Genomic DNA, 12,461 nt, shown 5'->3' on the forward strand with positions numbered 1-12,461 from the left:
GAAAAAAGACGCTGCAAAAGTGTCCTCTTAGATGCCCTTATAGTACATAAAACCTGATAACACGACCACCCTAAATAAACAGGTTGGTGTTCGTCATTTATATCACCAGATTTTATTATTGTAATGACAAAGACAAACCCACATATTTCCCCTTTGTTATATATAGCTAAGATTTACAATATGACAGTTGCAAAATCATGTGTTTATACAATGTCTTTATTACATTTAGTTTTTTTAATAAAGACATAATTAATACTGACATTAAATACATATAGCTGATTGATAATTATCTCATTCATCTCATGAACTGAAATATTTATTTATTCCTCATAACTATGAATACGAACAATAGTAACATCATTAGTTGTTTCAGCAGTAAAAGCAGACATAGTAAGATAAACATTTTATGAAATAAAATACATTTATATTTGTGGATCAGATTGGAGTGTAATTATTTTTGACTTCTTCTTTTGCCTGCAAGTTTGCACAACAATATGAGTGAGAAAATTATCTGCTCTGATTAACTGATGAAGGAGGAGGAGGCATTCTATGGCGTGGGGGAAATCTCCCTGGGTTTGAGGACAGATACGTCAGGTTGCTTCTTGCACTCCGGATCACAAAGCTGCAAGAGTGTTTTTGGCTTATACGCACAAAGCAAGAGAAGCAGAGATCTGTGCATCCTAGGCTCAGAGAGTTTAAACCTCACCCAAAGCACGGTGAGTACCAAGCATTTTTTGCAAATTTGTGTGCACGGCAATGTTTGTGAGACGATAGCTGGCAGTTGTGTGTGTTTGTGCTTTGAGGCATCTTGATTTTTTTTTTGCTTTAAAAGAGGGGGGGAATAAAAAAAATAGGATTTTCAACCCTCTTTTTGTTTGCTCCTTCAAGTTGCAACAACTTTCTCTGACATTTTGTGAAACATAGCTTAGATCATCTGGCAATTAAATTGTGATTTAAACCATATTATATGATAAAATATATATGTTTGTCTCTCTCTGAGAAAACAATGCAGAGCTATATATTTAGTTAATTTGCTTGTACCTCACTGTCAAAATGACACATAATAAGACATAAGGATAAGGATAAGGATACGGATAAGACAACTTGTCTTTTAAAAGTGCTGAAGACTACCCACAGAGGAATGACTATGCTTAATATATCCACAAGTTTCTATATAAATATTATGAGAAAAGCAGAAAATAACACCTGCACCAGTCTCATTTACTGTCACTTAGCATTTCCTCCATCGTGCATGTGTGTTCGCACCCCTCAGGCAGCTACAGAGGACCATGGCATTTGCAGGGATGCTGAGCGACGAGGACATCAGGGCTGCGGTCCAGGCTTGTCAAGGTGAGTCAGATGGCACGCACAGGCTCGCACGCAGGGAGACACACACTTTACAAGCATCTGATTAACACAAGAACACATCCTTTACAATAAAAATAATATAAATCCACACACATATTGCAGAGAAAGACACACAGGACTTGTTAAACCCACTCCCAGTCCCACTAGGGATACCTGTATGTGTTGTTCACAGTGGGGACACGAAGGCTGCAGGTAACCAGGCAGCCATGTGGCTGGAGAGCAGTCACCACCCAGATACCAAAGTGTTTACGTTTAGCATGCAGAGAGAACCAAATCACACAGACTATACAGCCCCCACTTCCCAAAGCACTTAATCATTTATCTCTAGCAATTATGTTTGCATGACAAGGCAGACAGAGCTCAACCCCTAAGATGAAAATCAAATGTCAGTGCTTCTATGCCTTTTATTGAAAAGAACCCCCCTGTTAGCAATGATTTAGGCAAAATTACATTCAAACTTTGTTAATTATTTTTGCATTTACAAAAAAAGGTAGTTTTTCAATGATTTATTTGAAGAATCGCCTCAGGTTTAGGGATATTTTTATATAAACATTTATATATTTTTTGTTTTGTTTTTATATATATATATTTTTTAAAGATTCCCCTACTTTATGATAACTCTATTTATTTTAAAATCAGACTTAAAATCTTATAATATTTTGAAATTTTGAAAATGTACAGCACATTTAAGCAAAGTACTTGAAAGTAAATCTTCCTGGATGAGAATCTCCACACTGAACAGCTTGATGAATAAAGGGCTTTTAACATTTAGGTTTGCATTGGACCCATGGGCAATATCCAGTGTGCTTTGACTGTTTCAATGGCATAATGACATAGCCTATAATGGCACAAGACAGTGATGCGCTACAGGGTGTATATTGGTAAATGTCATTGGCTGAAGAATGAAAGTCATCTGAGCGGATGAGTTAATGCGACATCTCTATTCAGTCCCTCACCATTCTTGCTTTCTTGTCATTCTGTGATTGACCTCTCACTCCTACATCTGTCTGTGTCTCTTGCTCTTGCTCTTTCTCTTTCTCTTTCTCTCTCTCTCTCTCTCTCTCTCTCTCTCTCTCTCTCTCTCTCTCTCTCTCTCTCTCTCTCTCTCTCTCTCTCTCTCTCTCTCTCTTTTCGCATATGCAGCTCCAGGGACATTTGACTTCAAGTTGTTCTTTGCACAAGTGGGACTGACCGGCTCATCTGACACAGATGGGAGAAAAGTGTTCACAGTACTGGACCAAGACAGGAGTGGCTACATTGAGGAGGAGGAGCTCAAGTAAGGATAGTGTGTGTGTGTGTGTGTGTGTGTGTGTGTGTGTGTGTGTGTGTGTGTGTGTGTGTGTGTGTGTGTGTGTGTTTGTGGTTTAAGGGTAGAGCAAGAATACAGATGGGCGTGCGAGTGTGTTTGAGCATGTGTGCTACATCTATGTTTTAACTCCCTTGTGATGGCCCACAGGCAGAGGTCACTGTATGAATGGAGCGGCATTCCCAGTGAATGCATTCAGTAATACCTGAGGGGGAAGGCTGGTGAGTGAGTGAGTTATGTGGAGAGGGATTAAAATGGCTCAGAAAGGCCTAGAAGGGAAGAAAATGGCATAAGAAAACATACATTCTGTGGTGATATGGATCTGAACTTATCGCTGGTATTTTTTGTGCACGCAAAAGACTGTTCCTTCAGAATTTCTGTCCGGGGGCGAGGGAGCTGACTGTGGCTGAGACCAAGACTCTGATGGCTGCAGCCGATAAGGATGGTGATGGCAAGATTGGGATGGAAGGTGGGTGCATGTAAAACTACTGAAAAAGCTGCCGGCAAGTCAGAAAAGGAGCCGCGTGTGCAGTGGAGCTGTCCATTACCTAGTGCTGAAATTGCAGTCTATAAAAAGCACATACAAGAACACAATAAAAGCATACAGCAAATAATGTGTTGTTTGTTTAGTCATCGTGCTTAACCATAATGTTGTATGACATTGACTTTTTGCCTGAAGATCACTGTTGTGGTTAAAATCTCTGACTGATTTCTTTTTCTCCCCCGCAGAGTTCTGTGATATCCTGAAATAAAGAGAATAAACATCTTTGACCACGACTGTCTTTCCCTATTTTAAGATAACAGGTTTCTAATGGAAATCCTGATTTTCTATATTGTTTGATGCAAAGACAAGAAACTTCCTATATTCTCTACCTGCCTGCTGCTCTTTCCTTTTGATGTGATACAATAATGCCCAAGACGTGGACACATGGTTAAAGATGGATATTAGTCGTGTGTGTGTGTAATCAATCAGGCACCTGGAATGGGTTAATAAATGTGTTTAAGATGTGATATCCCTGTGTGCTGCTTTTTTTTAATCTGCTTGTAGTGGGCAATGTATTAAGTGTCTCATATAGGCCTCAACATTTCATTAACACTTAAACAGTAGTTGCATCCAAGGTATTCAGGATTTTCAATGAACTAAATCCAGGGTATAAAGTCACAGCACTGACTACATTTATAAGAAAAGTTAGAGATGACTGAGAAGATTAACGTATGATAAATCATCAGAGACTTTACCAAATGATGTTGGATCCTAAATTTCCCTCAGGAGGAATAAAGTATCTATCTATCTATCTATCTATCTATCTATCTATCTATCTATCTATCTATCTATCTATCTATCTATCTATCTATCTATCTATCTATCTATCTATCTATCTATCTATCTATCCATCCATCCATCCATCCATCCATCCATCTATCCATCCATCCATCCATCCATCCATCCATCCATCCATCCATCCATCTATCTATCTATCTATCTATCTATCCATCCATCCATCCATCCATCCATCCATCCATCTATCTATCTATCTATCTTGAATGAAAAAGATGACTGACTATCATTCTCTAGTTTATGAATAAAAAACGAGTATCAAACCAAACATAGTGCCTATTGACTCAGCTATACACTACTTATATCATCCCACTGACACTGCCCTGGTGGAGGATGTCAACAATAATAGCATCACTGACATAACTTTGATGGTAAAGAAAACCCCTTAGGACTTTGTCCACATAAGCTTGCCACTGCAGTAACAAGCTCAGGTGTAAATAATAAAACAAATGATGGTTTGAGTTCATGGTCCTTGTATTGTATATGCTGGTTCACTGTCACTCCCACTGGGACTCTTGAATAGAATGGAGCCATAGTTATTAGTAACACCTATAAGAAGTCAAAATGTCTCTGTGAAAAAGGCCTATTCTGATTCACTGCTGCAGAGTAGTTAATAACCGAAAACATGTGTCAATGGGGAAATTGAAAAGCCACTGAGTCTAATTTCACCACTTTTGATTTTTATTTTTTTTGCATGTCCAATTGATGGGACCGCTCCTAAATCTTAGGAATCATGGGCTATTCCACTCTTAGGATCATTACTGCCTTCTGCTGGACGGATTCAGGAAAAAATATCCACCATAATTCTGGAAAAATCCTTTTTTTTATTTACACAGAACTGAGAAGACTGAGATAAGTGATTAAAGTTTCAATGACCAAAAGATTAACAGTCTAGGGTTTACATTTCATAAAGAGGTCACAAAGGCCACACAAACACATTCATCAGTCGCACGTGGCTGAAAGGGTTGTTTGTATCTCCATTAATAAAGGTTGCGAAGGCTGCGTTTCGTGCCACGGCAGTGCGTCAGAGTAAAATGAGTTGTCAACATATTGCTAACGTGTTCACGCAGGCAATCGCACAGCACACAGAAAATAGTCTGAATGATTGGTGCATTGCCTACTAAGGACAGGGATCCGGTGAAGGCCCCAAAGGGTTATCCCTGTTTGGCCGCTGGGTTTGCCTGAAACTCGACTCACTGCATGGGGCGTTCTGATGAACCACATGTAGCATGCATACTTTAAGTATAGCTACGTAATGTTACAGATACATATCTATATCCCGAGATCATCTGAGGGAAGGTGTTGCAACCCCAACTCCTTCTGATGCAGGAATCAAAAGCCTGACTCCAACTATTTCTAATGACCTCCTAATAAAATAAGAATAGGCTCCTAATATGGGAAATAAAGAGTTCATTAAGTAGATTAACTTCTGAGCAGACAGCCACAGACACTGCTGGCATGAGTATCAAATATTAAAGATAAAATATGTCATAAAAATAAGCTCAATCATGTTGGGTAGACGCAAATGCATATGAATGGGCCATATGGGAACATTTTGCTGATACCACAGTAAACAGAATTAACAGACAAAATATTCAAAGTCTAACAAGCAGTCTTTAATAATCATAAGAAGATGCAAGGGTAATTTGAGGGCAGCATCTTAGCAGTCCTTTCACATATATTTACAACCTTTGATACTTTTCAGTAAGTAAGTGAACAGAAGTTAAATTGGCAATGAGTCCTTCTTGCTCATTCACGTGGCATGTGGCTCTAGGTTTTTCTCACAAACCAAATTAGAGGATGACCCATGGCCTATATCCACACTCTCACGCATTAATTTCATTAATATTCTCAGACTTACAACAGAAACAACATCTTGAATGATGGTTATAAATCACGTGACGGGCTGCGGACTTGCTCGGGTTTCCACACGCCTAGCTATAGGCCTCAGCACACATGGTAGCATCCTCATTTGTTCGCCTAAAAATAGGTTGAGACTACTAGACACATTTTTTCGAAACCCATGCATCTTGGTACCTGATACTGAGACTCAAATCTCTGTAAATGGTGTTGCTCGAGGATATAAAAGAGAGAGGGAAAGAGGCTGATGGCATTCACTCCAGTCCGCCTTGGTTTTCACTCTCCTCACTCAACGCAGCCCAAAGGTGAGTGGGAAGCGCGCTGATTTCTGGCAGATTACACTGGGAGGAGAGGGATTGAGACAAGGAGATAATTTGGACTATAACTGTAGGGAGAAATGGAACCAACATAGAGAAAACTGCACGGACCACAGGACGACTCAATCAGTGCAAAAGGAGGCCCAATGTGGCCATTTGGTTTCAAAGGATCAACGTCTTTGGATCATATTTGCGCTATTTTACCTTGTCTCTTTTAACCGGATGAAAAAAAAATATCACAACCAAAGCTATCGACGCGTCTGACTTCACTGCGTTTCCCCAGCTGCGCTTTGGCAGTGACTCATACCGCTGTGAATGGGCTTCTCAGTGGGAGCATCATCTATTTAGTGTGATAGCAGCGTTGGGATAAACAGAGACAGGCCTGAGCTGACAGGCCTGAGCTGACATCCGGAGGCAAAGAGTAGCTATTTAGCCCATTAGAAAAAACAAAAAAAACAGTAGTGGTGATGCTGCGTGGCAGCCTTTGCAAATGAAAGTAATTATTTAGTTTCATCGTGACCAAAACAAACTTGGAACATGTTTATGTTTCCAGATGCTTCCCAATACAGTGTTACTGAATGTTCCTTCTCTAGAGGAATAGCCTTTGAAGTTAATATCTAGCCACTGAAGCATGGTCTTAGTCTTAGTTTGATATATACTGATTTAAAAACCTGTTAAAAAACACGTGTTGGTCATCAAACCCTCTCTGAACTCAGTGTATCTTAGAATCTCCAAGATACAAAATATCAGCACTTATTGCTCTAAAGAAGGGTATTTGCAATGCAACAATATTACTACTGTTTTGGATTTGTGATGCTTACACTAACCTTGAGCCTTGTCTCCTTTTCTTCCCTCAGAATAGAAAAATGGCATTCGCAAGTGCACTCAATGCAGCTGAAGTCAAGGCCGCTCTGGACGGCTGCTTAGGTGAGCTTCATTATCTTCATTTAGTACACAGAAATTAAACAGTACTCTTGAACATTATAATTATCATTATTTGCATACTGTGAACAACCCAACTATACAAATTGGCTCACATTCATATAAACTGCCATCCACAATCATCACATTAAATCAACAATGTAGTCCTATGTACCTGTATATGCAGCCTGCCATTAGGATGCTAACGGTGTTAAAATGTGTTTTCCAGCTGCTGACTCCTTCGACCACAAGAAATTCTTCAAGGCATGCGGCATGTCCGGCAAGTCCGCCGATGAGATCAAAAAGGCCTTCCTCATCATTGACCAGGACAACAGTGGCTTCATTGAGGAGGAAGAGCTGAAGTAAAAAATGCCTCTGCTTCCCGAAATATGCACCAGATCTAATATCACTGTACTGTATTTTAGATGTATTTTGAAAAAGGGGCAGCTTTACTCTTAACCCATCATTTGGACATTTTGTCTTAGCTTGGCTTTAATCTGACGGGTCAAACTATCCACATACTTAAGATACGATGATGAAGGTCTCGTTTAACTGAAGCCTGATGGTTTTATGACTTTGTACATGTAAATCTATGGACAGGCTTATTGTTACATTTTACCTTTAAGATCTCAAACTCATTTGATACTCATTCCGCACAGTGATTCACAATCTATCAATATAGTCTGACGTTTCCATAATTCTAACTCCTGCTGTGTTGTCCACCTGTCAGGCTGTTCCTGCAGAACTTCTCTGCCAGTGCCAGAGCACTCACCGACAAGGAGACCAAGGCTTTCCTGGCCGCTGGTGACAGTGATGGTGATGGCAAGATCGGAGTCGAGGGTGAGAGTTCTTTCTTTTATTTGAGCAGAATACACTTTCCTACATATCTTTGAATGAAGCAGAACACAGCAGAGACATTGAAGATTAATCATGATGCTTATTGGCAATGGAATCTAAATTCACCTGCATTACAATTGAATATTTAACATCCATTCACATTCTTCCAATATCTGACTAGAGATTTGGTCAAATTAGTTGAGATCATACCGCCATGAAGACATAAGAATCTGAATACATTTTGTTCACCACTAATAGCAGTTTCATTCTACTTTCACAGAGTTTGCATCCATGGTAAAGGCATAAATTTCCATTGACCAAGATCCACTCTTTTCATGGAACTGCGAACTTCTTGCAAGATTCAGTGATCATCAGCTGAAAGAATATTTTTTATAACTTATTTATGAGTTGCCTGCGGATTATTTCTTAACATGGAACACATATTTTTACTGTGAATGTTACTCAGATGTGTTAAATGTTCTGAAAAATGACTTGTGCAAACTGTCCAACACCATCTGCACTTTTGAGGAAGAGTGAAAAACCAGGAATAAATATCTTTTGGTGCAAAGTGATCTGCTTCAGGCCAGTCTTCTTTTTATTGGTCAAAATGTGTTGTAATATACAACCCACTGTATTCACATAACTGCGGTTATGTCACCGCAATGGATTGAGGAAGAGTTTACACCTTCCAGGGATTTTGAATACTCGGGAGGTGAAATTGAACTGACCTGCCCAGCACTTGAGAATTGGTTAATGAGAAGGGGAGTATAGCTGGAAACACATTGGGAATAGCCCTGGGGCTTTACTCATATACTTCCTAGATGCAGGGAGGTTTGCAATGGATAGCTGTCACACATAATGTAATTGGATGGTCTGTTCCAAAGTCTTTTTCTCCACCAACTGCTGAATAGTCAATTAGATAATGTGCTGTGGCAACAGGGGAGCTATTAAAAGCCATTGTTGCATCAGCAGGACCTTTGAATCTGGTGTATAGATGCAAATCTTTTGTGATCTGAAGGTTTTTTTAATCAACTATTCAATTCACTCATTTTTCTTGAATGTGCCACATTTATTTGGGAAATATTCTAAATAGTATTAGCATATAAATACATTTAAATAGATTATCAGTCATCTTTAAGTCAAACTACAATTCAAGGGGAAGCTATGAATGCTCCGGGAACTGCAAGTCAGCAATGTGTAAACCCTCAACGCTATCAGATGACACCCTGAGCTTGTTACCATCAACGCAGTGGTCAAAACAGAACGAGGCATAGAGACAGCAGTCTCCTCGCCCTTACCCCACAGGGCAGCGCTGCCACCTACAGGTCGAAGCTATTTTCAGCATTACATAATGTCAAGATGAACCATTCAGAAGATTCTTCTCCTTCTTCTTTTTTACTTTGTTCGGAGGTTACAAAAAAGATGTGCCTGCATGACAATTGCCTTGTGCTTTTAAACACTTTAAGCTCTTAGAATAGCACAACTGGTCCTGGATTCACTAAGAAAAACAGGGATTGTGCCATAACCGGCCACTTTGACTAATTGAAACAATAACAAATAAATGTTTTGAATGTGGAATATGTCTCTACACTTAGAAAATACAATATGACGCATAACAATGTTAAACATAAAGAAGACACCAGCCAATATACATTTTCATTTAAGTAAGAAAAGAACTGCCCTTTGACCAACTAAAGTCATGAATACAATAGCCCATGCCTTACAAATCAACTCGAAAACAACCAATTAGTGGCAGTTACGCCAGCCCTAAAGCATGCATGGCCCTTATCTACCCTCTTACTGTTGTTTGTTGCCAACAGCCCTTTCAATTCGTCCTCCTCAGCAGTGCACTCGCCTATTCTTAGAATTGAGGGGGACATTAAAGACTTCTTCAAACGCACCTTTTAAGCGTCTTCATTTGTGAAACTTAAAATAGAGCTCTGGCTACAGGAAGGATTTTCGCCACCCCTCCTCGATGGTGTCAGTTGCCTCAAATTTCGATGGAGTGAAACTATAAAAAGGTCACCGGGAGCACCGGGAAGATCACTGCAGTCGACTCAAGTCCTGTCTGTTTCATCTGTACCCTACAAATCAAAAACATCAAAGAGGTGAGTTCAAATGAAAGGAGAAAAGAAAACCGGAGATCCGCGCAGACAGAGCTGCAGCAGCATCTCGCTTCACATCTTTCAGAAAGAAACGTGTTTTTTTACTTTTATTGTGGACTTCGCACTGCAATGCAGCATCAAAAGAAATGATTTTGTGGGTTTTCTTCACGAGATAGTCAACTGCAAGAAGACATGGATTATTACTGGTCAGACTTCCCAGCATCTCGAGAGCTGCAGTAGAGAACACGTGTCTATCTCAGCCTCTCGAGCGGGATTTGGAAATGAAAACCACCCACAGAGAGACGTGGACTGAAAAAAAGTCACCTTTGAAATCTGAAATCTTTCTATTCTCATTTGTTTCTATTCCATTTGGATAATTAACATCATTTTAAATGCAAAGAGTGGGGGTTTAATGATAATGTGATCTGTCTATTTATTGTGATTCATTACTTATTCAACTAATTATCAACATAGGGAACCATGATCCATATAGTCAACAATATGTGATACTATTATAAATAAGCCATAATATGTCCTGCTTTAAAATGATAATAATCGCTTGTATTTTGATTTCTGCAGATCACAATGGCCTTCGCAGGTGTACTTAAAGACGCTGAAGTCGCTGCAGCCCTGGACGGGTGCAAAGGTGACTCTTCAAGTTACATTTAGAAAATCACAATCACAGCCCTCCCTGTGTGGCTTTGTGTTTGGAGCATCAATGTGGCTTTTTGTCCAGCTACTGTATGTGTAATACAGTTTTAGTAACAACTTGCATTTATTTCAGACGCTGGCACATTCAACCACAAGACGTTCTTCAAAGCATGCGGCATGTCTGGCAAGTCCGCAGACGACCTCAAGAAGGCCTTCCTCATCATTGACCAGGACAACAGTGGCTTCATTGAGGAGGAGGAGCTGAAGTAAGACACACACTTCCTTTGTCCTCCACACATCAGACCAGTTCATACAAAAGACATTGTTGCATCTTCTGTTCTGGTATCAGCTGCATGAAACAATGTTGAATTATGTGTATAAGCCCAGTGACTAACAGTGGTTATATAGGTGTATTCAGGCTATACACCTGTATAACTGTAAAACTACCTTCAGCCACCTGTTTTACATAAACTCAAGATTTTTCTCTTTTCTATTTTTCTCTAAATCTTTTTTTCAACTATATGGAATATGAAGTTTGTTTTAGCCAATGGGAGCTGGGGTCCGTGAACTAACCACCGGCTTTGTCTGTCCACAGGCTGTTCCTGCAGACCTTCAAGGCAGGTGCACGCGCGCTGTCCGACGCCGAGACCAAGGAATTCCTGAAGGCCGGCGACTCCGATGGTGACGGCAAGATTGGCGCTGAAGGTACGGACTCTCATCATCTGTTTCTCATACAGAGTGCTTGCAGCAATCTTTGGTGGAAAATAGAGACGCTAACTATGTGTTTTCTTCTCTCCCTGCAGAGTTCGCTGCCATGGTAAAGCAGTAAAGTGGCAACTGACCAACAACATCTGGTCTGATGGAACCACAAAGCCCATGTCGACCTCCCCTTGTTTTCATCTGAATATAAATAATTTTTATACATTTGCTTAAGAGACGTTTCCTCCTATGCAACACACTGTCCAAACAAATGATGATTGTGAATGTCGCTCGGTTGTGTTCATGTCTTAAATATGAATTTTGCTTTCTGTAAAATCTATGATGCACTTTCCAGGTACAAACGGTAAAAAACAAAAAGAATAAATATTCTTTTAATGCGGTCTTACTTGGGTTTAATGCTTTTTGAGTGATTGGTCTGAACGCCTTACATACTCAACAGGACACATTCTCATTAGGGTTATGAAAGACAATGAATTGTGGAGCATGTTACATTGCATGTATGAATGAATTCATAAAAGAACAATAGTCCCAGATAGTTAATATAACAAAATAGATAAGAATATAAGTAAATGAAATCAAGTAATCAAATCAGTAATCAAGTTAGTATTGGTATAACTTCAATGCAACTTAACTGTAACAATACAAACAAATAAAAACAATGCAAGTTTTAATCTACAGAAAACAACATAAATAAATGTTAGTGGAGATATTAGATATTTAATATTCTGTAAGTAAAAGAAAATACTGATAATACAATTTAAAAAAGAGATGTTAATAGGGATAATACAAGACATATGAATACATTTGTGTTGCCATAGCATATAAAGGAAAAGAGTAAATAAAGAATACAATAACAATAATAATAATAATAATAATACAAACTGGTGATGTAATAGCCTACTTAATTATTTCTCTCTCTCTCTCTCTCTCTCTCTCTCTCTCTCTCTTTCTCTCACACACACACACACACACACACACACACACACACACACACACACACACACACACACACACACACACACACATAAATTAAGTCA

At 39.3% G+C, this 12,461-nt stretch overlaps 3 protein-coding genes across 3 annotated transcripts; all 3 read left to right on the forward strand.

The window, feature by feature from the left end:
- Window positions 1-563: 563 nt before the first annotated feature.
- On the forward strand, window positions 564-3,679 carry pvalb5 (parvalbumin 5). Its single transcript, XM_029436963.1, has 5 exons — window positions 564-716; window positions 1,274-1,350; window positions 2,512-2,644; window positions 3,034-3,143; window positions 3,404-3,679. Exons 2-5 carry the CDS (start codon window positions 1,290-1,292, stop codon window positions 3,424-3,426), a joined length of 327 nt encoding a protein of 108 aa, XP_029292823.1. The 5' UTR covers window positions 564-716; window positions 1,274-1,289; the 3' UTR covers window positions 3,427-3,679.
- Window positions 3,680-6,089: 2,410 nt separating this feature from the next.
- On the forward strand, window positions 6,090-8,520 carry LOC115011743 (parvalbumin beta-like). Its single transcript, XM_029436962.1, has 5 exons — window positions 6,090-6,178; window positions 7,048-7,117; window positions 7,341-7,473; window positions 7,842-7,951; window positions 8,229-8,520. Exons 2-5 carry the CDS (start codon window positions 7,057-7,059, stop codon window positions 8,252-8,254), a joined length of 330 nt encoding a protein of 109 aa, XP_029292822.1. The 5' UTR covers window positions 6,090-6,178; window positions 7,048-7,056; the 3' UTR covers window positions 8,255-8,520.
- Window positions 8,521-9,962: 1,442 nt separating this feature from the next.
- On the forward strand, window positions 9,963-11,809 carry LOC115011742 (parvalbumin beta). Its single transcript, XM_029436961.1, has 5 exons — window positions 9,963-10,056; window positions 10,633-10,699; window positions 10,838-10,970; window positions 11,300-11,409; window positions 11,508-11,809. Exons 2-5 carry the CDS (start codon window positions 10,639-10,641, stop codon window positions 11,531-11,533), a joined length of 330 nt encoding a protein of 109 aa, XP_029292821.1. The 5' UTR covers window positions 9,963-10,056; window positions 10,633-10,638; the 3' UTR covers window positions 11,534-11,809.
- The last annotated feature ends 652 nt before the right edge of the window (window positions 11,810-12,461 follow it).

This window comes from Cottoperca gobio, chromosome 8 (assembly GCF_900634415.1).
Source record: "Cottoperca gobio chromosome 8, fCotGob3.1, whole genome shotgun sequence".
In the NCBI taxonomy this organism is placed as follows: domain Eukaryota; kingdom Metazoa; phylum Chordata; class Actinopteri; order Perciformes; family Bovichtidae; genus Cottoperca; species Cottoperca gobio.

Bases quoted from the DNA above. Each gene is read 5' to 3' on its own strand.
- pvalb5 (XM_029436963.1), top strand. From the start codon at position 1,290: ATGGCATTTGCAGGGATGCTGAGCGACGAGGACATCAGGGCTGCGGTC. The intron at 1,351-2,511 runs GTGAGTCAGATG...TCGCATATGCAG, and splicing joins TGCGGTCCAGGCTTGTCAAG to CTCCAGGGACATTTGACTTC. The intron at 3,144-3,403 runs GTGGGTGCATGT...TCTCCCCCGCAG, and splicing joins TGGCAAGATTGGGATGGAAG to AGTTCTGTGATATCCTGAAA.
- LOC115011743 (XM_029436962.1), top strand. From the start codon at position 7,057: ATGGCATTCGCAAGTGCACTCAATGCAGCTGAAGTCAAGGCCGCTCTG. The intron at 7,118-7,340 runs GTGAGCTTCATT...TGTGTTTTCCAG, and splicing joins CGCTCTGGACGGCTGCTTAG to CTGCTGACTCCTTCGACCAC. The intron at 7,952-8,228 runs GTGAGAGTTCTT...CTACTTTCACAG, and splicing joins TGGCAAGATCGGAGTCGAGG to AGTTTGCATCCATGGTAAAG.
- LOC115011742 (XM_029436961.1), top strand. From the start codon at position 10,639: ATGGCCTTCGCAGGTGTACTTAAAGACGCTGAAGTCGCTGCAGCCCTG. The intron at 10,700-10,837 runs GTGACTCTTCAA...CATTTATTTCAG, and splicing joins AGCCCTGGACGGGTGCAAAG to ACGCTGGCACATTCAACCAC. The intron at 11,410-11,507 runs GTACGGACTCTC...CTCTCCCTGCAG, and splicing joins CGGCAAGATTGGCGCTGAAG to AGTTCGCTGCCATGGTAAAG.